Source organism: Camelina sativa, chromosome 5, assembly GCF_030686135.1.
Source record: "Camelina sativa cultivar CO46 ecotype springtype chromosome 5, ASM3068613v1".
In the NCBI taxonomy this organism is placed as follows: Eukaryota; Viridiplantae; Streptophyta; class Magnoliopsida; order Brassicales; family Brassicaceae; genus Camelina; species Camelina sativa.
In genome coordinates, this window is record NC_141884.1 from 38,659,538 (window position 1) to 38,686,836 (window position 27,299).

Sequence of the window (27,299 nt, forward strand, 5' to 3'; positions counted from 1 at the left end):
CTTGAATCATTTATGGAACTCTCGTTGGAGCCTGTTCTTTCTTCTACGAAGCCTCCTGTAAAGGCATCATTTCCATTCATCTCAGTTAAAGGCTTTAGTTGTTGAATTACCTGGAGTTTCCTCAACACCCACTACTAGAGAAAGTGAAGATGGTTCATTTACAGACCCTGTCACTCTTTCTTATCCTGTAGTTTCATATGGAATGGTTTCAGCTTTCTCTACTCCTACTAGGTCTACTTAGCCTTCTATTCCGAGGTGGCTTGCTTTCCTGGGGCTGCTAGTCTTTCCTATCCCTATGGTGTAAGGAATGCTTACTATCCTATTTATTAGGTAACTCCCCTTCTCCTCTCCTTTCTTAGCTCTAGGCTTCAGCTTTCCTTCATTACAGTGAATGTAAGCAACACACCCAAATCTCCTGAGATATGAATAAGTAGGGACTGATTGAAACCATACCTCATCTGGAACATGGAAATTGATTGCTGTGGAAGGGTATTTGTTGATGATGTGCACAGCTGTGTTTGCAGCATCTGCCCTGAAAGTCTTGGGAAGTCCACACTCACAAAGCATACTTCTGATCTTTTCAATGATTGTGCGGTTCATCCTTTCAGCTACCCCGTTTTGTTGAGGGGTGTATGCACATGTCTTACAATCCCATTTCTCCGATTTACAGATCTTTCATTAAGGGATCTAACATTAAGGGATCTAACATTGATTTACCATTCCTCCTATGAAGTGAATAACTAACCAAACCTTTCTTCCTTGGCTTACTTGGCTTCCCTTGCTTTCCTACCATTCCCAACTAACCTACTTTCCTAGTTCTTTGATTCTGATATTCCTATTCCTGGGATTACTAGTTCTCACATTCCTCTTTTCTTTCTGGTTTCCCGGATTTCTCTTCTTCCTACTTTCTTTGCTCTCCTGGCTTTCTGGATGTGAGGGTTAGAACTATCTCTAGCTCTCCCAGCTACATCCGCTCTAACTGCATCTGTCCACCTATCCGCCTCTCTAGGCTCGATACTTTTTGAGAAGAATCTCACATGTATCATCTAAAATTGCTCCATCCTCCTAAGATATGATGGAAACTGCTCAACATCCGCAGCCCTTGGCTGCACCCCGCTACATGCGGCACAACTGGAGCCTGCACTGGTACCTCTCTCGATAACCGCTCCAACAGCACGTCAACAGATCCGCCAAGCGATCATCTCGACCCTGGCCTCCACCTGCTGCAACCCTTCACTTGGGTTCCTAGCACCCCCGGCACGCTCACCGGCTAACCCTCTCTGGTCCCTCCTGGTAAGCTTGCGACCCTCTAACGTACCTCCTTGTGGAACTCTAGGCCACCAACTTGCTGGCCTTGGGAACCTGCTCGACCACAACCACGACTACGACCACGCCCACATCCACAACCAACAACTCAAACACCTTTAACCGCTGCTCTTCCAAGAACAAAGACTAACAAGCATAAAAACAAACCAAAACCACACAAAGAAACATAACATACCATGGAATCTCATTGAAGGCTCGAAGAGGATGTTCTAGGACTCCATGCCACATACAATTAACTAACTCAAATAATCAATCTAAGCATGCAAATCTCATACATCAGCAACAGAAACACAATGAACCCATACCTAGAACCGTAAGGGCTCTGTACCAAACTGAAACGATCCGACCCGTTTTTTGTAATAAATAATAATAATATTAATAAATAATAATACATAATAAATAATAAATAAATAACTCAAAAATATTTATTTAAATATTTAACCAATAAGCATCGGAAAATGCCAATAATAATAAACCAATAATTAACCAGAATCATAGACCAAAAACTAGCAACTTAAACCATGGTTTTAACTCCAACATTCCAATTCTAGCAACCTATAATACACCAAAACATAACAACTAAGTCCCTAGAACATCTTCCTCTTCATTTCCATGATCCCAATGTCACACTTTGCCTCTACCTGCACCACAAACACAATGAGATGCATGAGTATTACCAAAAATACCCAGTGAGGCGATTCTCCCATCTACGAGCAATACACACAAGCAAATCAAGAGTACAACTACAAATAAAATATAACAAACTAGCCATTAAACAGAACAACCAATAACACTTTCACCACACCTACACATCATCACACAAAACAAGTCATACAACTCAATCGCTTAGATAAGCTCATGGTCACGCACTCACCTTAACAAGTGATTCAAGAAACTAACTACAACCAAATGAGAGGCTCTCCAATATCTAAGAACAACCAAACTGGCTCCTACAACCAATAACAACAATAAACAAACACTGAAAACAAACTGCCAGAAAAAAACAGTAAAGAACAACCTCACAAGTGAAACTACGAAATCGAAACAAACCGTTAACTTTCTAATCCCTCCGGTGAAAAGCAAGATACGTCTAGACCCTTCCCACAAAATGTCAGCACGATCGGTTTTCAGATGAAACCGCTATCGATCCCGAAACACCCAATGGTCTCAATCCGCGAATGAGAAGAAATGCCCCACAAAACTGCCAATATCTCCTAGAATATTAACTCAAATTCACTTCTGTAAAAAGGAGAGTGTACGAACATCTCTTAGCTATATCCATACCAAAACTCAATACCTTTAGAAACGATTTGACCAGTCGGATCCTCCTTCTCCCAAACTCTAACAATTATGTTTCTCTCTTTACTCTAAGGAAAAAGCTTGATCTCATTTTATTTCTCCTTTACACCCAATAACCAAGAGTTATCTCTCTTTCTCTCCCTCTCTCTGTTAACAATGTTGTCGGTAGTTTAAAAAATAGAGGAGGCGTGACTTTTAGAAGGAGCTTAAGGGGGGTGTATTGAACTTGATATTTTAGGAGATTTTGGAGTATTCTGAAATCCTCTGTTATTTAATTGATGATTTTTTAAAATCATCTGAAATCCTATGTTATTGAATATGAAATTTATAAAAATCATTTAAAATCTCTTGTTATTCAATCAATAATTTATAAATCTCACCTCAAATCTACTGTTATTCAAAAAATCACAACCTTTTTATAAAAATCTAATGAATGTGATTTTAGGAGACTTTTCTAACATTTCTAGTTAAGAAATATGGCTTACAAAATCCCACCTTAAAAGGTGAAATTTTGAAAAAAAAAAAAAAAAATCTTTTAAAAAGAGTTCGACATCTACAGCAACTCGCTTTCTCTCTCTCTTTTCTCTCTTTGATCATAAAAATCCTAAAAACTTTCGTTGAAGTGAATAATAACAAGTTTCTGCGGTCAGTTTTTTTTAATTACTGATGTGCTGGGAAACACACAAAAAAAAAATATTTCTTGGATTATCTATGATCATAGGTAAGAGTTGTCGGAGTCGAAACTTTGATCGGATGATCGTCTCTACCATCGCTCTCCATGTCTCCGCTCACCATAAACTTCTCTCCTGGCAATAATAATCCCCTTTATCATCTCAAGATTTTCAATTTCATGTTACAGACCCCCTAATCACTTAGCAGGTTTGAGATAATTGAAAAGTTGGATTCAATTTTCTTTACTTTCAGGAGCCAGTGAAGCAACATGATGAAAACCCAGTTATTATACAGGTATTTTTGATTTTGCAAACTCTGTTTATAATTATATCAGAAAACCCAAAAAAAAAAAACTGCAGACTTGTTTCCTCATGAATTTGCTTATGATATGAAATTGAAGTTTCGTTTGAGGTGATTAGAATGCAGTTTGCTTTTGTGTGGATATAGATTACATTGGAACAACTCATCATGGACCAATAACTAACAACGCAACGATATTAGGAGATTGGTAAAAGCTCTCTGCTTTGTTTCTTTTGTCTGAATTGAAAAGCTCTATGCTTTCTTTAAAAACTCTGATTAGTCATTGCTTATTGTGTATATGTAGGTAGTACAGAGGAATACTGGAAGAGAGAAGAGGCAGCTCAAGTCATCGCTCTTGTAAGTGTAAAAAGTTTGTTACAATAAGGTCATTGTTCTTGTTTCTTTTTGGTTCATGTGGATTATAATACCTCTTTGGGGTTTTAAAGCTTATAGTCATCATTATGTTTACCAAGAATGATTAGCAAAATTTTTGGTAAATAGCAATTGTGTTTGGTGATTCAGTTAATGTGGGAAGGAATTGGGCTAGGAGGTGGTGATGAACAGCTCCTCGAAGGTGATTATGGCAGCTACAATGGTCAAGGTAGTAAGCTTAGTCAAGGTTTTAAGCTTAGTCATCTCCACCACAAGTAACGAACCTTCGCCATTACCATCATCAAACATCGATTCTTTATCCAATCCTCTCTACACAAGTGTTTTTCAAACTCCAAACAAAACCCATTTTCACCATGAACCATCTTTACAAGCTTCTCTTGATCTGATTCAAGAAACCATGGCTTCTTCTGTTGATAACTTTATCTACATATCAAACCCAAATTACTCAAACGAAGCTACAAGTAAACAAACCACACCTTTGAAACACCTCAGTCTTCACCGTCACGGCTTGAAGATGATGAAGACGACGACGATATAACCAAAGAAGATCCAACACCAACATTGTCTCCAATGAAGGATCTGCCTGAAAAGTCATGCTCCGTTTCACTAAAAGCTAAGTTTGAGAGCTGCAGTTCTTCATATGAGATTAGTTCTTCATATGAGATTAATCTTTTTATGAACCTCACTTTTTGGTTAACTGTGACAGCTCTTCATTCTTCTGAAATGCATATCATTTTGGGCTTTTTATTTGTGTTGTAGTTGCTCCACCAACGATTGGAAAAAGAACATGACCAATGTCTATTTTTCTTCTTAAATTAATCATAGTATGAAAGAAGATTAGGTAAATAATCAACAACATTCCAAGTTGCTCTTTTTTTCTTCTTTCTAAATATTAAAATCACTTAAAATTCAATAATCAAATCTCAACAAATCTCAAAACCCAAATCTCACCAAATCCTAAAATCTCAAATTTAATAACCAAATTTCCTAAAATTACACTCAAATCTCTCAAAATTCTAAAATATTAAAATCTCAGTAAATCTCCTAAAATATCAAGTTCAATACACCCCCTAAGAGTTTTTGCTTTAATTAGATTAAAGCAGGAATTAATTAAACCAAAATTAATTAAAATCTACTTTTTAGGTTTACTTAACATATCACAAACACTATTCCTGAAACACGGATGTTACAATGTGTTAACAACTTAACATGTCTTATACACTTAAAATAAATTTGAATTTTTAAAACAAAAATATTTTAATTTATTAATTGAATGGGTAAACTTTATTTAAAGAGATTATAGTTTTTATTTACTTTAAACCTATAAAATCATCTAGTAGAACTTTTTAATAGTTTTTAGAAAAACAATTTTTTCTAAATAATATTAATTTAATGTTTTAGAAAAAAAAACTTTTGGATTAATGAAGATCGTGTTGCTAAAGCAAAGAGGTGAAAAGATCAATGAAAGATTCCTTATGAGATATGGAAACTTAAGGTAAAATAAAGAGGAAACAATATCGAAATATGGAAACGTAGTCCTAAGTCATATCGACACTAGGACGTGAGTGTAACTCACTATATATAAAGAAATACTCAAAGCTTGTATATCATCACTAGATGAGGACCCGCTCGATGTGCGGATAAATTAAATTAAATATAACAAAAATATATTAAAATTTATTTTACGTTATTTACAAATTTTATTTTTGTTATAATACACTGATTTATATCCATTTACAAATTTTTATGTATGTTATTATTAAAAGTGTATTTTTAACACCTAAATATATTCTATGTTACAAATATATCTTTATCACCACCTAGAAAATGTCTATATGAACACATTAAGCTAACTATTTTGACTTTCACTTTTACTTAGTATTTTAATTACTAAAATTGTTGGCTCAAAAAATATTTTGAATAAAAAATATATAATATAATCTACTGATCAATGATGTATCATCACAATAATGTAATCACCATGGAGAAAACCTCGGCTCCACCCTCATCTCTTATGGAGAGAACCTTGCGTCCAACCTCCTCCACCATGGAGAGAACCTTGGTTCCGCCTTCCTCCCATGGAGAGATAACCTTTCGTCCAACCTCCTCCACCTTCCTTCCTTATGGAGATAACTTTTTGTCCAACCTTCTTCACAATAGAGAGAACCTCGGCTATGCTCTCCTCATGTGTGGAGAGAACATTTTCACATCTTTTTGCTATCTCAAAATGACTTGTTTCAACAACCAATGAAAGTAAAAACATTTTTCTAACGTCCCAAAATCTTTTGATATGTTCAATTTCTCAATGTATTCGTGGAAATGTCTTTCACACACCATGATGTAGCCTCTTTCTCTGTAACGCCTCAACCACCACCTTGCTTAGTTAGGCCATGTCCACTCTCAGTCCATGGGACCACCTTCCTAAGTGGGTCCAACATCTATTCCCATCCCGTGGACCCATACATATTTGATTGCTTTAAAAACTTGTTTACCGACTCTACAAATCAACAAATGATATTTTCCTGAGTTTTGTCCACACTTGCACAGTTTCGACAATCACTTCCAGGAAGGTCACTCATCATGAAGTTCCCTCAGGACCCTTGACCGAAAAATAAGTACATTTTGGTGACATATGTGGCCAAATTAATTCTTTTAAACCTTTCCGCAAACCATGGTGTCACAGTCTTTGAGCTCATATGGATCTATCAACAACGATTTTTTTTTCCAATCTATCTAGCTACATTTGTTGTAAGCTTGTGTTTGATTAGCCTATTTTATCCATCCATTAGGTTGATGAGCTTCTACTCGTTATCTCCTTTTGGGATTGAACGGATAATGGTAACAATTATGTTTGCAAAAAAAAAAAAGTTTATGACCAACCAAATAACCAATCAAGGTTAGAGAAATTAGAAGAAAATTAACTTGACATAATTAAAGAAACAATAGAAAATTATAAGCACAATAATATATGAATCCCAAATAATAAAAAGATGAAAATATAAATTAAATAAAATAATCAAAAATACTACATTAAATTTTAAAATACAGTATTAGGAAAAGAAGAGGCATATATTAATCTTTTTTTTGGGTCAACATATTAATCTTACCTATTACCAACTGAAAAGGGATAAAATAGGAGAAAAATTTTGTTTAGAAAAATAAGAAAAATTTACCTTCCCTAAACCTTAAACCCTAAACTTCTATGTTTATAGAGAAGTGAGTATTTACAAAAATTTAGAATAAAAAATTAACTGTATATTTTCCTTAATCCTTTTTTCTATTTTTGTAGAATTAATAACTTAAAAATAAAATAAGTAAATAATATTATAATTTGGGCAATTCTCAAAAATAGCACAAAGTTAAGTTTTTCTTCCAAGCTTAGCACACACTCTCATATTTTCCAAAACTAGCACACATACTCTAATTAAATATTAAATACTAAAATTATTAATTCATCATCAATATTCTACGCGCTTTCTTAGCCCAAGTGAAAATCACATACCTCTTCTCCACATATCTCCGCCGTCTCATTGTTGAGTGCTTACATGAGATCGAAGCTTCGACAAAATCGCCGGCGATCAATTGAAGCATTCATGTCTGCTGACATCCGCAGTTCCAAGCTGTCGCATGTGATCGAATTGGAAGATAAATCTGATTTTGAGAAGCTTCTCTCATCGGATAATTGGATCTCCATAACAGGCTGTCTCTTTTAACCTGAAGAACTCCACAGTTTCCTGATTCAATCTACGCTCAATCTACTTCTGATGCAGATGTTGCTTCCTCTCTTCCTTCGATTCGTAATTTTCTCCCTCTAATGGTGATAACAACGGAGAGAGTGAGAGGGAGATGATACTTAAGACGTTTGAGATTAGGAGAAATTTGACAAAGGAGATTATCAAAAATATTTTAGAGAGGAAAGGCAGATTTGGGATTAAGTATACAAGTAATGTGACTGATAGTTTGGGTAATTTTGTTGTTCATGTGATGATTGAAGCTGTAGCGTTGAAGTGGTTGCCGGAATTTTCAGATTCAAAGGTTTATGAAAATTTAGGAAGGATTCCGCAAAATTCAGGAAAGCTTTCTTAAACTTCAAGGTAACTTTCATAAAAAGTTAGGATTTCATTAGGACACTAAAGAAAGCTTTCCTAAACTTCAAGGTGACTTTCATGTTAACGGAAGCAGGAAATTGGAGTCACCACCATGCTGGAGACTTTGAAAATCTCATCACCATGCTTAGGTTTAATTTTAGTAGTGTAATCCTCTAACTTATTGTTATGTAGTATCTCTTATGTTCATAACATTAGATTTGTTTTAAGTGCTATTAACAAGGATTTTTATTCTGTTTTTTCTTCTTGTTTAAGTTCTATGTATTTTTTAGAATCCTTTCTGATTTCTTGCATCTTGAAAAACCAGCATCCAACAACACTTTCCACGAAATTTAGGAAAGATTTTACGAAATTCAGGAAAGCGTCATTAAACTTTAGGATGACCTTCATTAAAAAATTGGAACTTAAGGATTACCTTCATAAAAAGTCTGGATATTGTTAAGTGATATCATTACCTCTCACTAATAGAGTAATCTTTCACATATTGTGGCAAAACACCAAAAACACATTTATTTAAATTTTAGGAAGGATTCAATAATATTTAGGAAGAAAACCTTAAACTTCATGATAGCCTTCCTAAAATATTTAGGAAGAAACAAAATCAAAATTTTTAATCTTTCATATATAGATAAAATATCATGATGTGCACAAAATAAAATCAAATATCACTCACCAAATAGAGTAATATGTGGTACATTATGGCAAAACATAAACTAAAAGATCCAAAAACTCATTTCTTTAGATTTAGGAAGGATTTCACGATGTCTAGGAAGACATTCTTGCAATTTAGGAAGATTTTCCTAAATAATCAGAAATCCCAAAAATGACGATGATCATAACCAGAAGATGCTCCCCCGCTGTACTCTGCATCATCAACACTACTAGCCAACTCCATCATCGACGAAGTACAAGCCGAAGACATCGACATCGAAGACGATGACAAACTTTCGTACTCTTTACCAACTGCTTTGTTATCAATGACATTATATCAAACACTTGGTATGCAACAACTTTGGTGTCCACATAGGAGAGAGTAGCACTCAAATACACATTTCAGCTTCAAGATTACCCATGATTTTCCATTTCATTCACAGTTCAGATTCCAATACCCAACAATTCAAGCCACCACTCATAATCAGATTTTATTCATTACCCAACATTTCCTAACAATTTCAATACCCAAACATTGGTTTAGCTCTGAGACCACCACTCTTAATCAAACGTACATATCGTAGAAGAATTTATTCTAGAATCTCAAAGAAGGTTCTGGCTGAGAACAGAGTAACGAGGACCTCGCGTCTCCGTTACACGGCAACGACGTGGCGTCTCCGACCAATCTTCGTTCTTCTCAAAACTCTTCCATCTTCATTCTTCATTTTTCTTCTTCTTCCATCTTTGTTCCTCCTTTATTTCTTCTTCCATCTTCGTTCTGCTTCTTCTTCTTCATCTTCTTCCAATAATCATCAGATCAGATTGACTGCAAATTTGTCTAATTTTTTAATTAAAAGCCATAAGAATCACGTCAGAAATCTCAAAATCTAAGATCAAAACTGATATATGAAGAAGAAGAAGAAGATCGGAAGCTTCACGTCAAACATCATTGGAAGCTTTACTTAAGCTTTCAAAATTGTAAGTAACAAAATAATAATTAATTTTATTATTTAAGAAAAAATCATAATAATGCTACTTTTGGAATATTTGAACTTGTGTGCTAACTTTGGAAGAAAAACATAAATTAGTGCTAGTTTAGGGTATTTCTCTTATAATTTCAAATTTTATGAAATATATATATATATATATATCCTTATAATTATTTAAAAAACTTTGTAATTTTCTATATTTTTTTGTATTTTTTGATAATTATCTTTTTATATTATTAATATGTTTTAAAACAAATATTTTGTTTTTGTTGTAATCAAATTCCTCCTATTAAATATTAAATTTTACACATGTCAAAATCTCAGATTGATAACTTGGCACATGTCAAAATCTTGTTAAAGACTAATTTTAAAATCCAACTTTATATAATAAGATAATCTCTTCTTCTGAAATCTTAACCAAGTTCGTGTTCTCCGATAAAATAAAATAAAAATTACTCAGATATTATAGAAAAATAGGAATATTGCTGGTGTATTATACATTTTTAAAAATTATTATATATTTAGTGTTATGGGTGTAATTACAATTATCATCCTGGATTAAATTTTCATTTTTAATTTTAAAAATATTAAGAAAATACACATTAGCAAACTATTCTACGTCATACAACAGCTGAGATATAATGTTTTGTCGCTGACTTATAACAAAAATAAACTGAAAGTAAACAGCTGAATTTTATTACTTGACGGCTGGGTTATAATACTCAAGTAAAAACGAAAGGTCTCGTAGATTCATATGACGGCTGAGTTATAATGTTTTGTGGCTGACTTATAACAAGAAATAAACTGAAAGTAAACAACTGAATTTTAGTACTTGACGGCTGAGTTATAATACTCAAAGGAAAATGAAAGGTGTCGTAACAAGAAATAAACTGAAAGTATACGACTGATTTATATTACTTCACGGTTGATTTATAATACTTAAGAGAAAACGAAAGGTCTCGTAGATTCATATGACGACAGAGTTATAATGCTTTGTGGCTGACTTATAACAAGAAATAAACTGGAAGTAAACTGCTGAATTTTATTACTTGACGGCTGAGTTATAATACTTAAGGGAAACGAAAGGTCTCGTAGATTCATATGATGGCTGAGTTATATTGCTACTCGGCTGTATATAAATCACTCAGCCAACACAAACCTTGTTCGAGAACATATAGCTCAGCTTTAGCTGATGGCTCAATGCGTTCAATCCGTAGTCATCGAGAACCAACTTCACAATTTTGTCGTGCGTTGTTTCCGCATCTATCTACAAAACTCTACACCCTCTATCGTTGGTGTTAAATATATTTATGTGTTTCTTTACCCAATTATTGGAAACAACAATTACCGGAACTGGATTCATGAACGAAATTGAAGAAGAATGAAGAAAATGAAGTTATGGATATCTCTGTTGATGTGAAGAACAAGTTGATGAACATGTAAATCCTTCACTTTTGAACCAGGTGTAGAAGAAGAGTCGAAAAAAGACATTTCATATTTCCTTAGAAGATGATGACATGGAATGATGACATGTAAATATGTGTGCGGCAAGTCAGCCACCAAATGAAAATGTAAATCAGCCTAATTAAATCAGCCATCAAACAAAATTATAACTCAGCCGCAACATGAATACTATTACAATAATTAAAAAAACAAAAAAACGGCTGCCAAACTCAGCCGCTTAATGTCATAACTCAACTGAAAATCTGTAACTCAGCCGTAACGTTTAATAAGTCGGCCATAACTGAATGGTATTCTAGTAATTAATCTTTTGCTACTAAGTCAGCCGTAAAATGGCTGAGTTTTCCAATAAGTCAGCTAATGACGGCTGAGTTATAGTATTTAATCATAACTCAGCAGTAACGACATCTCATAAGTAAAAGCCATTGTTAATAACTCAGCCAGCCGGAGAAAGTTAATTCAGCCGTGTCGAAGTATTAACTCAGTAAAAATTTTGACGACTCAACCATCGAATAAAAACTTAGTCGTACTTATGGCTGAGTTATGCTCTTAAGTCAGTCATTTTCTCATAACTCAGACAGATTTCATTAAGTCAACCGTAACTACATGCTGATTTATGCTCTTAAGTCAGCCGTCCTTTCATAACTCGGCCATTTTCCATAAACGAGTCTAACACCGGAAGATCCGTGCAAGAGCTAAAGATCGCATACACCACAATTATATGTGCAATTGCAACCTTTGAGATTGTGATGATGGAGATTTTACAGCTCAAGAATAGATGGGATAGCTTGTTTGGAAAGAAAGCGAAAGATCTAAAAGCTTATTCAACAAATTCTATTGATGTGGTCTAGTTTTTATTTTGCTTTTAATGTCTTAGTTAATTATTATCATTTGTCCACTCTTCTTCTTCAGTAAAATTCTAGGCTTGTTAGTCATTTTCCCTTTTCTTTTACATAAGTCATTCTTTGGTTTTACTTGTAGAAGATGAGTTAAGTTCTTTTATTCATTAATTAATTTTCTCAATGGAACTAACTGAACATATAACTGGCCATTATTCGTTTCTTCCCCTTATGCGAGTTTGTAACGGTGTAAATTTTCTGTAGGAAGCTTACACTGTTTGTATATCCTTCAAAGTCCTCAGTAGATATACTAAAAAAAAAAAAATGATGTGAGAAATAAGATTCGGACATACTCAAAGAAAACATGTGAATTCCTTTGCATTAATTTTTATTTTAATGCAAAAACAATAAAGAATGTGTTTTCATAATATACATCTCTCTTTATATTATGAATAAATTACAACTCTATCTTTAATAAACAAAAACAATGGCTTACTTAAAATTAACATCTTTCATAAATTAAAATATATATATGAATAAATTACAACTATATCTTTTCTTTGTTCTTTGAGTTTATCTTCTCAGATAATAATTACCACTAGGCTTTTGGATATACATGAAACTAGAAAGAATTCCTAGTTCCAGAGTCGGTAGGAGAAGCCAATGTTTATATATATATATTGGAGGCAGAGAGAGATCATAAGAAGGTCATTGAAGACACGAAGAAGGCGAATATTACTTGGTCTTCGTACGTTGTCGTTAGAAAGAGAAAGCAAAAAGTAGTACTTAGAAAAAGAAGCGTTAACACACATCGGATCTCGGAGGATAATCTTTATCATCGATGGAGGGGAGGAAGAGCCACGAAAGTGGAAAGATAGCGTCGTGTTCAGAGAGAGGAAGGAGAAGAAGTGAAGAAGAGAGACTGTCTCAAAGATGGAGGAAGAAGATAAGAGATGAATACTACGATGGTACATCATCATGGAAGAGGGACAGAAAACACAACATCTCTTGGTCGTCGTTGTCACAAAGAGGAAGAAGAATTGAAGACAAAAGTTGGAGATCAGATGATCTATCATCCATGGAAAAGGGAAAGATTGCACCGTCTTCATGGAGAGGAAGGAGAAGAAGAGATGAATATGACGGTGCATCATCATGGAAGAGGAAGAGCAACGGAAAAGACAAAATCTCTTGGTCTTTGTGGTCACGAAGAGAAAGAAGAACTGAAGAGTTACATCGGAGAAGAAGTGAAGACAGGCGAGATGATGCAACATCATGGAAGAGGAAGAGCAACGGGGAAGACAAATTCTCTTGGTCTTTGTGGTCATCACGAAGAGAAAGAAAAACTGAAGACTTACATCGGAGAAGAAGTGAAGACAGGAGAGATGATGCAACATCATGGAAGATAATTGAAAGAGCAAGCAAAAGAAAAAGAAGAAGGGAGGGAACTGATGAGATACTTAACCACGATGTGTTAGAACAAGTTATGTTGCGACTACCAGTGAAATCCCTGTTGAGATTCCAAACCGTGTCTAAACACTGGAGAGGTACGATAAGGTCCAAATCTTTTAAGGAAAGACACATGTTGCATCAGAAAACCCAGGAACCCAAAGTTGTGTGTTTATATTCTTATACAAGGTATAGAAGCTGGTATAGGAAAGTTGCTCTAAAGACTATGAGGTTGGAGTGGTCTTCCGCTTGTCTAGTAGAAGAAGAAGAAGAAGGATATCATATTAGCGATGATAAAGGGATACCTACTAGCGACGAATATGGGAGTCCTTCTGATAGTATCGATGGTCTTGTCTGCTTGTATGCCTCCACAAGAGAAATTACAGTGATAAACCCAGCCACGAGATGGTCCTACAAGCTTCCTCTTGCCAACTTTCAAATAGACAACAATGACTCAGAGGTCCCTTTGCCAGGATTTGGAAAAGACTACGTTACTGGAACACACAAAATAGTGTGGTTACATAATATTAACAAGTACAATACCACCTTATCATGCGATATATTCGATTTTGAAGTCAAGCAATGGAGGCAGGTGCCTCCACCTCTTCCTGAACATCGCTTAAACAACACCAACTTACCAACTTTTGCAAACGGATGGCTTTATTGGTTCCACCTAGACTTGACCAAATTGATTGCTTTTGATCTTCACACGGACATGTTTCAAGTCATTCCAAATCCTATTATTGAGACATTATCATCATCCGTTGTTGATATGAGCTTCGGTAGCATAGACGACGACCGTCGTCTTGTGTGGGCTTTAGAGACAAATGGAGATGGCATGCAACACGTTTGGAGGCTCACTAACCACAACACTGGTGGGGCATTATTGAAAATGGACAAGTTGTTCTCCATTGACTTGAACAAGATTAACCCCACTTGCTATACGCCTCATGATGAGACTTCACTCTTCCACCCTGCGGCAATTTCCAAGAATGGTAACAAGGTGATGCTCTTTAAGCAATTCCTGGAGCCCCTCCTATTTCAACCCCCAAACTCTACATATCACATCTTGTCTTGTTCTCCTCTTCGTGACAGTCTCCTTGTTCCTTTTTTTCCAAGTTTAGTCTCTCCCTTTATGAGTTAATTTCAAGTTCTTAAAATGGATTTTAATTAGTGTCACATTATATGACATCTTGTTGAACGTTGTCATATTTTTCAGTGCAAGTTTCAGACTTAATTTGGATTATTTTTGATCATCTATTAGTTCACCATGATGCTTCTTCAAAGGATATTAAGAAGAAGTGCTTGGATCTCATCCTACTTGTGTGGTTTTTCATTCTATTTTCCTTATCTTTTATTTATTTAAGTATTCCGTATTCGGTTTCTATTTGGAGTTTCCTAATATTGTTATAGTAGTGCATGGTTAGAGTTCTACGTCAAAGTGGATTTCACATATATATTCTGGAGGATAATTTCCTTGTAGCCATAGAATAATACAATTATCGATAATTAGTAAAATTACGATTTAGCAAATCTCTTTGTGTTCTAATTTGTTTGACGAGGATGGAATTGGAATACAACCACTACTTAACTTGTTCAAACCTGCTTAAGAGAGAATAGACCTCATGAACGACGACGATATCAAACATTGACGGTAACTTGTTTGATTCGCGGTCGTCAAAAAAAAATTCAGTCTTAGAAAAAAGTATTCTGCAGCTCAGAATCTTCGATAGTACAAGTGAGTATAATCTCGTATAAGGGGTTGTCCTTTTTATATCTAATATGAACTAGATAAAAAGCTGCGCTAGGCCACAGAAATATTTTTATAATTTGTATTAATTTATTCTTAGTCTAATACATTTTTATTTAGAATTATTTTTACTTTAGCTTATTACAAATGATTAATTTATTTACTTTAATAAAAGTTTTAAAACTATTACTGAGAAATTCATTTTAAAAAAGATTTATTTATTAGATAAATATATGCATTTATAAGAAAGTTTGAAGGATAACTAAGATCATGTTATTTCAACTTTATCATTTTTGGAAACTAAATATCAAACATTGCAGCTAAATGATATTTATATGTTTGCAAAAAAAAAAAAAAAAAATGGAGCAAAATCTTATATCTCTCGACAGTAGTTTTCTAATATGTTAGGTAAATTAAAGGTAAAAGCTAGAAGATTGATCGTGAAGCTTGTATCATCATGTAGTTCCCTCATGAAACTGCTTTTTTTCCATGGATGCAAATGTGCTCATGTTCTTTATCTTCTCCCAAACCCAAATTATGTCACATATTGAGATAAATGACTAAAAATGATGATAAATTTTTTAAAAGGATAGAGACGCTTCATTCTTATTAGGCAATATCTTCTTCCTAAGGATGGATTAATCTAGTAAAAGGCTAAAATTGTCGGTAACACATAAATTGCTTAGAACCTTTTGATCCTCTCGTTTTTATATTCTTTATCTCCAAACTCAACATGATTACATTCTTTTTCGCTTGAGGTTCATAAATCACCTTCTAGCTGGTTATGAATATTTACAAATCAGACTTTATTACTCGGATGGACAAGTCAATTACATTCTGATTCCAACGATGACTGTTTTCGGTGGAAAGTCGATGGTAAGGATGTTCGAGTCCGACTTCAATTCAGAAATTTCATCATCCATCTGATTCTAAATCTTCACCTATCAGAAAAAAAAAATTAAATTGAAAATTGTTATCACATCTCAAATATGAGTATATGTAACGGAGGAAAGACTTTGGGGCCGGGTTTGGTTTTATCAGTTTATTCGGTTTTTTGGGTTATTTATTTATCAAACATTTTTCAAGAACTAATATTCTCCTCTCGAACTGATAAGGGTGAGATGCGTACACACAAAACGTATGCCGTAACATACACATGTACGTGTACATACATGCAATGGTGTGTAACGTGTTCGAAATGACTTGATCGAGAGCCCTTGAGATGCGGAAATAATAACTAATGAAAGTTCCCACTTCTTCCCCAAACATATTGTCCTTCTTTCTCTTTGGACAACTTCTCGTTATACCAATGATCAACTCGCTCAAATTATATTTTTTTATTCTTCTTCTTTTTTGTACAACCCGCGATTTGAAATTCGAACTAAGTCGGATGTATTAGATTTGAAGGAAACAATTATCTATAATAAATAAATAAAAAAGTGGAAGATAAGGTAACGTTTTGGTGCTTAATAATCGAAGGATAAGAAAAAAAAGATTAAAATAAAAATTTATATATAAAAAAAAAGAATGTCATCTCTGTTCAGAATTTGTATTAAGACACCAAAAACCCCACGCCAATCATATTACATCAACACATATACTTTTTGTGAGTATGTTTTTTTTTTTTTTTTTTTTTTGTCGAGTGTGAGAATGTGTTTATTATTATATATAATCACATCACAAGTATTTCCTTTTTTTTTTTTTTTTTTTTTTCGCTCTCTCTCTCTCTCTTTACCTCCTCTGTTTTTATTTTCTTGCTCTGTTCCAATGGCGGAACAAAGCTGGATAAGAGGACCAATCATTGGGCGAGGCTCAACAGAAACGCTATCAATTGCAATGGAAAACTCCGGTGACTTCTTCGCCGTCAAGTCCTTTGAGTTTTCTTCAACGGAGTTTTTTCATAGAGAAGAACCGGATCCTCTCAAAGTAGAGCTCTCTTCACATATTCAAGTACACTGGGTCTCATGTAACGGTGGAGTCCGAAATTTTCGGTGGAGAAGGTGAGAAGATGGAGAATAAAAAAAACTTAGTAAACGTTTTGGGTTTCGTTTACTACCTGTTCGACGAAATGCCTCTGAGGAGGTATGTATGGTTCCTTAGAAATTTTTGTTTTCAAAATTCGTCTTTTTATTTCGTGTTTTATTTTTTATTTTTAGAGTCATATATAATAGAGGATTCTAAATAGAATACCCCATACAATCTTAACTCAAAGGCAGGCACCAAGATTCAAAGAAGAAAACGAAGAGTTCAAGAAGGAGTTCAGAAGAAGCTAGAGAATATGGCTCCACGATGGTCCAAGAAGGAGATTGAAGAACTACTAAAGGGTTATAATGATGGATCCTCATTCGTATCTCTGAGTTATTCGACATTCTCCTGCAAACGCACTCCTTCCGAGTGCAAAGCCAAGATTGATGAGCTCTCAAGAAACGTATGTAATGCATCGTTTTCATGTTCAAGACTTTGGACTTGTTTGTTAAGTTTCCAGACTTTTAGCGTCTCTTTCTTTATCTTCTTTTCCAGCCATGGTCGAGTAAAGAACCTGATCAGGTCCGAAGGTCAGGGGACCTCATTTGCTGTAACCCTTATCAAGCCTCACTTCGGTTCCAGAGACCAATCTGTGTTCTTCAAAGGAAATACAAGTTGTTGGCTCTAGCTAGACGGAAGCCTCTGCTTCATTTACAACATACACCCATGGAGCAACGACAGGTTAGTTCTCGAGTAGAAACTCTCGATTGATCATGTGATTAGGTAGGATTTGAAATAAGAATGGAACCCTTCTGTGGATTAGGTCAATAAGATGTGTCCTGGGAGTGATGTTGAGAAGATGGCTCTGAGTGATGTGGATAATTTACTATTATCCGGCTTAGAGAAGGAGAGAAAGAAACTTAGGGAGCTACTCGGTCTACGAGGTTGCATAGCAATTGTGGGTCCTGAGCAGTCTGGGAAGAAGGTTCTTCTCCGATCTGTGTGTGAGGAATTAAATATCCAGATAAATGTTGTTCCTCACAAGGTAAACCAATATACCTTTTTGAAACACGGTATATATTAATATACAGTACAGTGCCTCACAGTAGTTTATCTCTCATAGTTTTCGTCTTGTCTTTTCTATCAGAACATGAACCTCAAGACTCCTACTTGGTTCATCATGCTTTTTCACAAAAAAGCATGAACTCGCTTCTCTTTTTTGATGATGAAACGCTCTGTAAATGGGGTGCTGCCCTTGTTGATTTTCTTTCTTACCCTCGGAGTAAGAAGGATATATTTGTCGTGCTTTGTTTAAGTAGGCCGTATGTGCTTGACAAGATGGTTATAAGATTATTTGGGCAGAGGTACAGTAAAGACTCCCTTAATAGGTTTTTTTCTAGTTTTACAAGGTCTCAAGTTGTGATCCAAACTAACTACAATCTCATTTGATCTTTATACAGATTGATACTCGTGAATCCACCTGCTGCTTTGATAAGGACGTTAATTTTGAAGAAGATTCTTCAGGAAAAGGATATTGAAGTCAGTGATAGTATCGATCTTCAAATGTTCGGTACCCTCACGTATGGCTATAATCCGAAGGAGCTTGAGGTATGCTTTAATTTTTTTTCTACAAGTCGAAGTACTGTACTATTCTATGTTTGCAAGTTTTACATGACTTTTGTTTTTTTTGCTTATGGTAGCGGTTGTGTGACCTGGCGAGCTCTGCTCGGTTAACTAGAGAGGTACATGACGAACCTAGCTCACATTCCAGCTTGTTAAAAGTCTCTCAGGGAGACCTTATTGAAGCCTTTCAAAGAGTAAGTGGTAAAAATATAATGAAAATGGGTGTAAGTAAAAGTTGTGCGTGTGTGTGTTACTGATTTTACTATTTTCTTCTGTTTGCAGATAGAGCCCTTGTCAAGTTTGCCACTGTTGCAAAGTATGAAAGACTGGTGTGAGAGTGTTGCCAGTGTCAAGAACGACTGAGGAGAATGTTTTTAAACTAGTGTAGTGGTTTATAAAACTAGCTTCGAGTTTCCACATTTAACTCTTTCATGGTTTTTCCAAAATTTCATTCTGTTTTCTATACTTTTGCTTTCTCTCACTATTTCTCTCAATTCGAAAATCCACCACATTTAACTCTTTCATGGTTTTTCCAAAATTTCATTCTGTTTTCTATACTTTTGTTTTCACTCTCTTTTATGGTTCAAATACAATTAAATAAAAAAACACATTGATTTCATTAGCCTCTCGATTAATTTCATTATATACATTGCTGGGATCACTTATTTAGCTATGTCATGTGTACACATTTATTTGACTAAAAATATTAATGTGATGTAGGATCAAGTATATAATCTTCGATTGTATAGAATTAGTTCGTAAGCAATCTTTCATAATTCATTTTTTTTTTCTGGTTTTAGTATTTACCTGACCAACTAGGAATTGAAATCATACATTTGCATTACAGAAAGAATAGCGAACCAAAAGAGAAAGAAAAAAAAGTAGCGAACCGGTGAATGAACCGGTTTGGTTCAATAAATGGTTTATAGGGATTGAGAAGACAAGACAGAGTAATGGATAAAAATAGATGCATGAATAATGTGAACTGTTAAGGTTGATTTTCACCTAAGCGTTTATAATCAATACAATAAAAGTAGAATGTGTTGTTCTCCCTATCTGACAACTCAGCATTTTAGGTTATTCTCAGCTTGACATCTCAGTAAAATTGTTAACCAATAAAAACATTTTAAATAATACAACTCAACATGTCTTAACCTATGATAAGTCTCTTTTTTCCATGTCACTTTTTCTATTAAACTTAATCTTATTTTGTTGGACTTACTTTTTAAAATAAGTGGGCTTAAAATAATTGGACGAAAGAATTCAATAAAATTTGATTGAATAGATTTAAAGAATTTTTATTGGATGAAATTGGATGAAAGAATTCATACATAGAATTCAATAAAAAAATTTTTACTTCGTGATTTTTATGAAACGTTTGGTTCTATTTAGTAAAGAGTCTTAAAAATTGGTTTAGTGATGTAGAAGATTGATATTGGTCACGTTTAACAATAATTGAAGTTGGTTCAGTTTGAGTTAAGATGGATTGGTCATCAAGCTGCTTCGGCATAGTTAATCTGGGTTAAGATGGATCAATCACGTAAGATCAACGAAGTTCCACAATATAATCATAGTTAATTCTATTTCATTATTTGTATGGATCTGATTTCTAAAGAACTCTTTCTCTCGAGTATATATGTATGTGATTCTGTATGTGTATCACGTTATAATCAATCAACACATAAGTTCTCAACCTCTAATCTTTCAAGTGAATAGAATACTTATCCAGAAGGGTTGTTCGAGGTTGGTGATTTTTTGTCTCAGTTTGGAGATTTTTTTAAGGAGGCTGGGGAAGAGGGAAGAACCGGTATAGGTTCTTAATGTTAGGTTTTGATGGGTTTAATTTGAAATCGGGTTGAAATAAGGTTTAATCCGGTTAATAAGATTAATTAGTTGGTTAAGCAATTATTAAACCAATAGTAAACCACATAAATCCAGATTCAAGGAGTAATAGATGATATTTGATATTTTGAGGGGGAAATGACAATAAAACTATTGATTTGGGTGGAAATAGGTCTAAAACTATTGATTTAGGGAGACACGTAACGAGGTTAAAGTTCTGTGTAGATTTGATACGATGTTATAGTTACGAGGGGAAATAGGACGTCATTCCCATAATATACGATAGATTTACAAGCATTCTAAATACTTTCAAATCTTTCTCGTAAATTCTAACAATTATATTTTGCAACCCTTTAATAGAATAAAAGAGAGATTTTAATAGAATTGAAAAAATATCAATTCCACTAATTTCTCTGTTTCTTTCTCTCACCACGTTAACAAACAAAAAAAAAGCAAACTGAGCATCAAGAGCACACAACAACCTTAGCAGAAATCGCAGGCACTAAAAAAGCTAACATGTTGCCATCTCTCGTTCATGAAAGTAAAGAGATCGAGCCAAAGTTATTTTGCTGTCGTTTTAGTTGAATCCATATGTCGTCATTGGTGTTTGGTTGACTCCGTCTTATCAAAAGAGAGAAACGGCTAGGAGTCTAGGACACAAAATCTCCTTAACTGGAATAGGAGAAGTGAGGTATCATGTAGAGATGTCATGAGTGAGGCTTTGATCTCGTCAATATAAAAATGAGAGAAAAAGAGACGTTGGGTCTGTGATTTCTTCTATGTAGACTGATTCGGTTGAACTCAAATTATTGCAGTAGAATGGAAAAAAACATTATAATATTTAGAAATCGTTAAATTTTTCTCATAATTTTTCCGAACATAATATAATATAATAAAGACATAAATCAAATAGAATCAAATCATCAAGAGAGATTTTAAACCTGTAGATTCGTAAATAGAAGCATTTTTTGATCATAAGGTGGATTCATCAATGGCAATGGACATTCTTCTTATTCTGTACCGCGGAGAACAGACCCAGCCGCCGTAATCAGTCATCGGTGATTGTTATTTTTAATTACAAAAACATATAAAATTATGAAAATAAATAAAAATAAAAATAAAATATAAAACAATCCCGCGGCATAGCGCGGGTACTATCCTAGTCAATACACTAAAAACAGAATGCGTTTTTTTCTTGTGTTGACACCTAAGCATTTTTTGGTAACCTGGAGCTGACATATCAGATTATTTTTCAACCAATAAAATTATTTTATTAATACAGCTCAGCTTCATTTTTTTACACTTTTTTTTCAATTTTTTTTTTTTTTTGAAACACATTTTTTTACACCTAAACATTTTTCTCCTTTACTTCTTGACACATCACAATAATTTGTGTCATATGAAACGAATTCACAAACAAAAAAAGATGCTAATCTGAAAACAAACAAAAAAACTTAAGACGGATCGAGCTTGAGAGAGATTAATCGGAGATGGAGCAGAAGACTAAGAAAAACCTGATACAACCAGAGAGAGATGGATGTTAAGAGAGAAGATGGAGAAGAAGATTATCATACACAAACAAAGAAGATTAAGAAACATGGCTTGAAGCAAAACGCATCCCTTAATTCTACTGTTCGATTCTTTGTGGCTATTTCATTTGTGTAAAATTGAGATTAAGGAGTTTTTAAATTTGTTTTGCACTTTTTGTATCGTGAATCTGATGTATGGAATTGGTGGAGACCCCTAATTTTGATTATGGGGAAACCTTTGTTCTTTCTGGGTTATTAGGACTTGGGGCAAGTGCTGACTTTTTTTTGTTTATGTAGTTTGGGGAATTAGAGAACTAACATTCGGAACATTTGATTGATTCGTTTATTTTTAAGTGAGGGTTTTTGGGTAGCACAGGTTATGTATCATGGATCGAAAATGGGACTGTTCAAGACAACATCTTGTTTGGTCATCCAATGGTTAGATACAAAGTACGGAGAAGTTCTCAATGTCTGTTGCCTTGACAAAGACCTACAAATTATGGAGTTTGGCGATCAGACTGAGATTGGGGAACGCGGTATTAATCTCAGTGGAGGGCACAAGCAGCGTATACAGCTCGCATGTGCGGTCTATCAGGAATGCATTGTATACTTGCTCGACAATGTTTTTAGCGCAGTGGATGCTCATACCAGTTCAGATATATTCAAGGTAACAAGGGATAGAATTTTGTTATTGTGATGTTTGGCATAGAATTGTGTAAGAGGAGCTCTGAAAGGCAAGACCATATTGCTTGTAACCCATCAAGTGGATTTCTTGCACAAAGTTGATTGCATTTTGGTAGAACAATTATTCCTACTTTTATCTTCTCGAAATCCAAAGACTCGAACTTTGTCTTACGAAATAAATGGACTTTCAGGTTATGCGGGAGGGGAGGATTGTTGAGTCAGGAAGATATGGTGAATTAGTCAACTCAGGGTTGGATTTTGGGGAACTCTGGCTGCACATGAGACATCAGCAGAGCTAGAAGAGCAACTTCTTCAGCCCAATAACAACCGCTCCAAACGCTCAAGTCCGTGTACGACCCAGTCTTCCTACAAAGGAAGATGAACTTGATGCAACACAAGCTAAGATGGCTCTCTAGAGTAACTTTCTCATGTGACAAAACAAACAAAACCTATTTAACAATTTTGATATTTTATCGAATTGTTAAAACGCCTTTGTTTATATTTCTATTAATGAAGTCAAAGCTGTGTAAAGAAACACTAGGTAACAACCCGCACTTCAAATAAAATTATTACAAGTGAATTATTATTTGGGATCTAAAGTATCATAATAATAGTTTTACTCATATTGTTTTGTTTTATTTCAATTTGCATTTAATTATTTTGTGTAAAAATATGTTTGACCCGTGAAGTGTGGAAAAAAATTAAACGTGGTGGAAAAAGTTTTGATAAAATGTTATTAGTTATGGTAATCTGTTTTTTGTGTTTTTAAAAATCAAATTCATATATTTTATATTTCACATTATTATCTACATTCATATGCCATTAAATAGATAAGACAATATTTTTAGAACGGAAAAAATGTCATTAAAATCCCCAAGGTAGCATTTTCGTTGATTTAAATCACGAAGTCTTCATTTGTTGAAAAAAATCCTCACTCTTTTCTTGACTTCTATTTAAATCATGAAGTCTTGTTGACTTCGCCGTTTGAAGCACAACGTTAACTGGCCAGACGTAGATATTAAACGAGGTTAATTAGGCGTTAACAAAATTCATTAATTACATCCCTAAATCGAACCCGATTATCAATTCCTCTCAAAATCCCCAAATCACAAATCCTAATTTGCGATTCCTCCTTTTTTCTTCGATTGGATCTTCTTCTTCGAATTCAACTGATGATTCCGGCTCCACAAACACACTTCGATGGCACTCCACGGTCAAACAAAGCTACCACTGATGTCTCTGAGCTAGAACTCATCTGTTGAACTCGAAGAAGAAGAGAGAAATCGAAGAAGAAAATAGATTATCGATTGGGGTTTGAAATTTGGGGAAAATGAGAATCGATTTCTCAATTTGAGGGTTTTAGGGTGTTATAAACAGTGTCGTTTTGCTATTAACGGATCTCGTTAACAGAAAATTAACCACGTCTAATTTCTCCATTTGGCCACTTAACGTTATGCCTCAAAAGGCAAAGTCAACAAGAGTTTGCGAATTATTTGGAAGTTAACAAAAGATTTTTGTTTTTTACCTCCAAATCCAGAGTTTATGCTTTAAATCAACGAAAATGCTAACTTGGGGATTTTAATGATATTTTTCCTTTTTAGAATACTCAACTTAAACTAATCCTAAGTTTTAAAATACCGTGAGAAAAATGTATTAAAATGGTAAATAATAATAATAATAAAGTGTAGTAGTGGTGAAAATTAACAGGGAACAATTAATGTATGGAGTTTTCAAAAAAATTCATTCTCATGTTAAGATCGCTGAATCACCATTTATTATGAAATTATTAAAAAGTCAACATCTTATTATTACTATTATTACTATTTTTGATAATTTTTTAAATATATTTGAATAGTCATTAAATTTTTTAAATAGGACACAACTTTTTTGTTTTTCAAAAATTTAAATTGGTGAATAAAGTTAAAATTTTTCACGGAATGTTATTTATTTTTAAGATTATTGTGATAATTAATTTTTTAAATATACTCGAATAGTCATCAGATTTTTTAAAATTGGAAAATAAGTTTTGCATTTCAAAAAGTTAAATAAATGAATAAGTTTTTAATAGTTTGTGAATGTAATTAACTTATAATTAAATATGTTATGAAAATAATAATAAAATAATTACTTATATGTTATGGTTTTAATAGTTGATTATTTTTTAAAACTAATAGAAATAAACATTACCTTTATTCTAAGGGTGAGTTACTAGAATATTGCATAAAAGCTTCCTTATTACAAAAGCAACATACAATTGTTTGTAATGACTAGACTAACACCTTGTGCCTATACTACCCCTGAAACTAGTATTGAGAAAAAACGTAATTACGGCTAATGCCATTAGAAAAAAAAAACATTGGAAGTTGAGACTAAGTCTACCGATCCTTTGATAGTAGATTTATACACGTGGACTGATTAAAGGTGTACGTCAGATATTTTTGGTACACTTAGTTGTAGTCTTGGTACACTTATCGGTCACTGTAGATGGTACACTTAGTTGTAGTGTTGGTACACTTATCGGTGGACGTACATGAAATCGGTTCGGTAGATTAAGTTGGTAGAGGAATTTCCCTTTGATGATAGACTTTTGTTTTTAGCGCGTGTAGCGGCAAATGTAAAAGGGTGGGAAGATATTTATGGTAGACTAATGGCCTGTTGTGACAGATTTTTGCGACAGCCTTCTCTCCTTACAGATATTTTTGGTATACTTTGTTTGTTTTTTGAAATAGTTTTCGTAGTGTTGTGGTAAGCTTCTTGTCCGTGGTAGATTTAGTAAGCAAGATTGACAGCTGTAAAGTCTTACCACACTAGACGAAAACAACAACAAATAACTCAAGAAGCTCTGACGTAGATTGAAGACTTGTATATTCACGATATAGACATTTCCACCTTCATAATTACTAAAGCAAAATTAAAACAGTAGACAAACAAAGATATCATGTCATGCCGGCAAATCTTTTAAGTCTTAAAAACAACAACAATAAACGCAAGAAGCTTGTTTTAGGAGAAATTAATACAGACCTGTGGATAGTGATGTAAAGCCTCATGAGCTCTTTCATCTTTTCATCACCAAATCCCAACATGTGGGAAAACAAATTTGCACCATGATACAAAAATAGAAGTAAAGAGTACACTATCAGTACCGAAAACTCAGAAGCTACAAGAAACATGAAAAATATCACAGAAATATATACTCTTCACTAATCTCCGATAAACATACGCAGCTACAACAGGAACACGAGCAATCAGGTTGAGACAATCCTCATATGTTGGCTCCTAGAACCTGGACAAAATGATTTTTGTTATGATACCAGCTACTATGAAACGCTGTCAATAACTAAACCAGAAACTTGAAAAGCACACTTTGATATTGATATAAGGTAAAGAAAATTAGCATTCCGCTAAAAATTGAAAAAAGAAGAAAATAAGCTTTAACCCATCTCACAACAAGAACAAACAAAACAAGTGTACAAGTACAGAGAACCACACAATTGTATCATACCAACCTTTGGCCGTCTGAACGAACAATACTCACTAGTGACCACGACGTGTGACAGAGTTGTCCATGATGCATCATCAAGCACAAGAAAATAAACATGAAGCTGCAATGCAAAAGATAAAACGAGCATTGAGATAAAAGAGAAAGAGAGAGTCAGACAAAGAGAGAGAGAGTAAAAAAGGAAATTACTGATTCAATGCATCACCTGAGAGCACACAAAATGAAAGTCTCTTTATCAGTCAAACATTGGCCTTGCTGCAACAGCTTATATTAAGTATGGAGAGACCACGATTGAACTTCCCTGGATTGTTCACTATACCTTCCTGGATTGTTCTTCGAAAGTCAAGAAACTCAGACCCTGTAGTGGTAATTTACTTAAACAGAATTATTCATTTACAAACTTAAACATGAACAATGGAATTAGCTCTAATGTGTTGCTGAAGTATTTTGTTGTTGTTGTGTCATGAATATTATTTAGTTGAACTTGCTTACATATATGACATTTTTGAGTGGAACAGTTTTACAGGGTTCAAGTAAGTTTGCAATCCCCTGAAGGTGTTACCACAATGCGAGGAGTGTTGAGAAGATTTAATGATTTTCTTAAGCTATTATCCGATGTAAGTACTTGAATTTAAGGGGTTGTACTACTCTCCGTTATTTATGTATGATTAAATATAATGTGGTTGATGCCATATATGTTTTCCTTGCAGCTTAAAAGAACATTTCCTAGAAAAAGTTTTCCATCAGCTCCTCCCAAAGGGCTCTTGCGTATGAAAAGCAGAGCAGTGTTAGAAGAGGTATGCATTTTTTTTTTTCTGGGGCTAAGGAACTGAATGAGATCACTTGTGTTATTCTCAATAACTTTTCTGTTTAGTGCTACTTTTTCCCCTTCCTCCAATTCTTCCCAACCAAGATTAAGTACGAA

The 27,299-nt window shown here is 34.2% G+C and overlaps 2 protein-coding genes, 2 long non-coding RNA genes and 1 pseudogene across 7 annotated transcripts; 4 read left to right on the forward strand and 1 right to left on the reverse strand.

Annotated features, from left to right (window-relative positions):
* Positions 1 to 1,737: 1,737 nt before the first annotated feature.
* On the reverse strand, positions 1,738 to 2,828 carry LOC147944915 (uncharacterized). 2 transcript variants are annotated; one of them, XR_015598119.1, is made up of 4 exons: positions 2,624 to 2,828; positions 2,377 to 2,527; positions 2,201 to 2,276; positions 1,738 to 1,967 (listed from the first exon to the last, which is right to left on the reverse strand). It is a non-coding gene; the product is annotated as an uncharacterized LOC147944915 (long non-coding RNA). The 2 variants fall into 2 exon arrangements; XR_015598120.1 differs by having other exon boundaries at positions 2,377 to 2,540; positions 2,624 to 2,774.
* A 364-nt stretch (positions 2,829 to 3,192) lies between these two features.
* LOC147944916 (uncharacterized) lies at positions 3,193 to 4,839 on the forward strand (annotated as a pseudogene). Its single transcript, XR_015557993.1, has 4 exons — positions 3,193 to 3,591; positions 3,745 to 3,805; positions 3,902 to 3,954; positions 4,120 to 4,839. The product of XR_015557993.1 is annotated as an uncharacterized LOC147944916 (transcript).
* Positions 4,840 to 12,752: 7,913 nt separating this feature from the next.
* LOC147944917 (putative F-box/kelch-repeat protein At1g12870) lies at positions 12,753 to 14,738 on the forward strand. The gene has a single exon (XM_087451394.1). The coding sequence runs from the start codon at positions 12,878 to 12,880 to the stop codon at positions 14,624 to 14,626; it is 1,749 nt and encodes a 582-aa protein (XP_087307520.1). The 5' UTR covers positions 12,753 to 12,877; the 3' UTR covers positions 14,627 to 14,738.
* Positions 14,739 to 16,923: 2,185 nt separating this feature from the next.
* LOC147944918 (uncharacterized) lies at positions 16,924 to 19,439 on the forward strand. 2 transcript variants are annotated; one of them, XM_087451396.1, is made up of 8 exons: positions 16,924 to 17,314; positions 17,445 to 17,660; positions 17,753 to 17,938; positions 18,021 to 18,242; positions 18,345 to 18,561; positions 18,658 to 18,805; positions 18,898 to 19,014; positions 19,103 to 19,439. In XM_087451396.1, exons 2-5 carry the CDS (start codon positions 17,511 to 17,513, stop codon positions 18,399 to 18,401), a joined length of 615 nt encoding a protein of 204 aa, XP_087307522.1. In that variant the 5' UTR covers positions 16,924 to 17,314; positions 17,445 to 17,510; the 3' UTR covers positions 18,402 to 18,561; positions 18,658 to 18,805; positions 18,898 to 19,014; positions 19,103 to 19,439. The 2 variants fall into 2 exon arrangements, with proteins under 2 accessions (XP_087307522.1, XP_087307523.1); XM_087451397.1 differs by having other exon boundaries at positions 17,449 to 17,660.
* Positions 19,440 to 26,684: 7,245 nt separating this feature from the next.
* LOC147944919 (uncharacterized) lies at positions 26,685 to 27,171 on the forward strand. Its single transcript, XR_015557994.1, has 3 exons — positions 26,685 to 26,740; positions 26,893 to 26,991; positions 27,085 to 27,171. It is a non-coding gene; the product is annotated as an uncharacterized LOC147944919 (long non-coding RNA).
* The last annotated feature ends 128 nt before the right edge of the window (positions 27,172 to 27,299 follow it).

Coding starts and splice junctions, on each gene's coding strand:
- LOC147944917 (XM_087451394.1), top strand. CDS start 12,878: ATGGAGGGGAGGAAGAGCCACGAAAGTGGAAAGATAGCGTCGTGTTCA.
- LOC147944918 (XM_087451396.1), top strand. CDS start 17,511: ATGGCTCCACGATGGTCCAAGAAGGAGATTGAAGAACTACTAAAGGGT. Junction 17,661..17,752: donor TTGATGAGCTCTCAAGAAAC/GTATGTAATGCA, acceptor CTTCTTTTCCAG/CCATGGTCGAGTAAAGAACC. Junction 17,939..18,020: donor CACCCATGGAGCAACGACAG/GTTAGTTCTCGA, acceptor TCTGTGGATTAG/GTCAATAAGATGTGTCCTGG.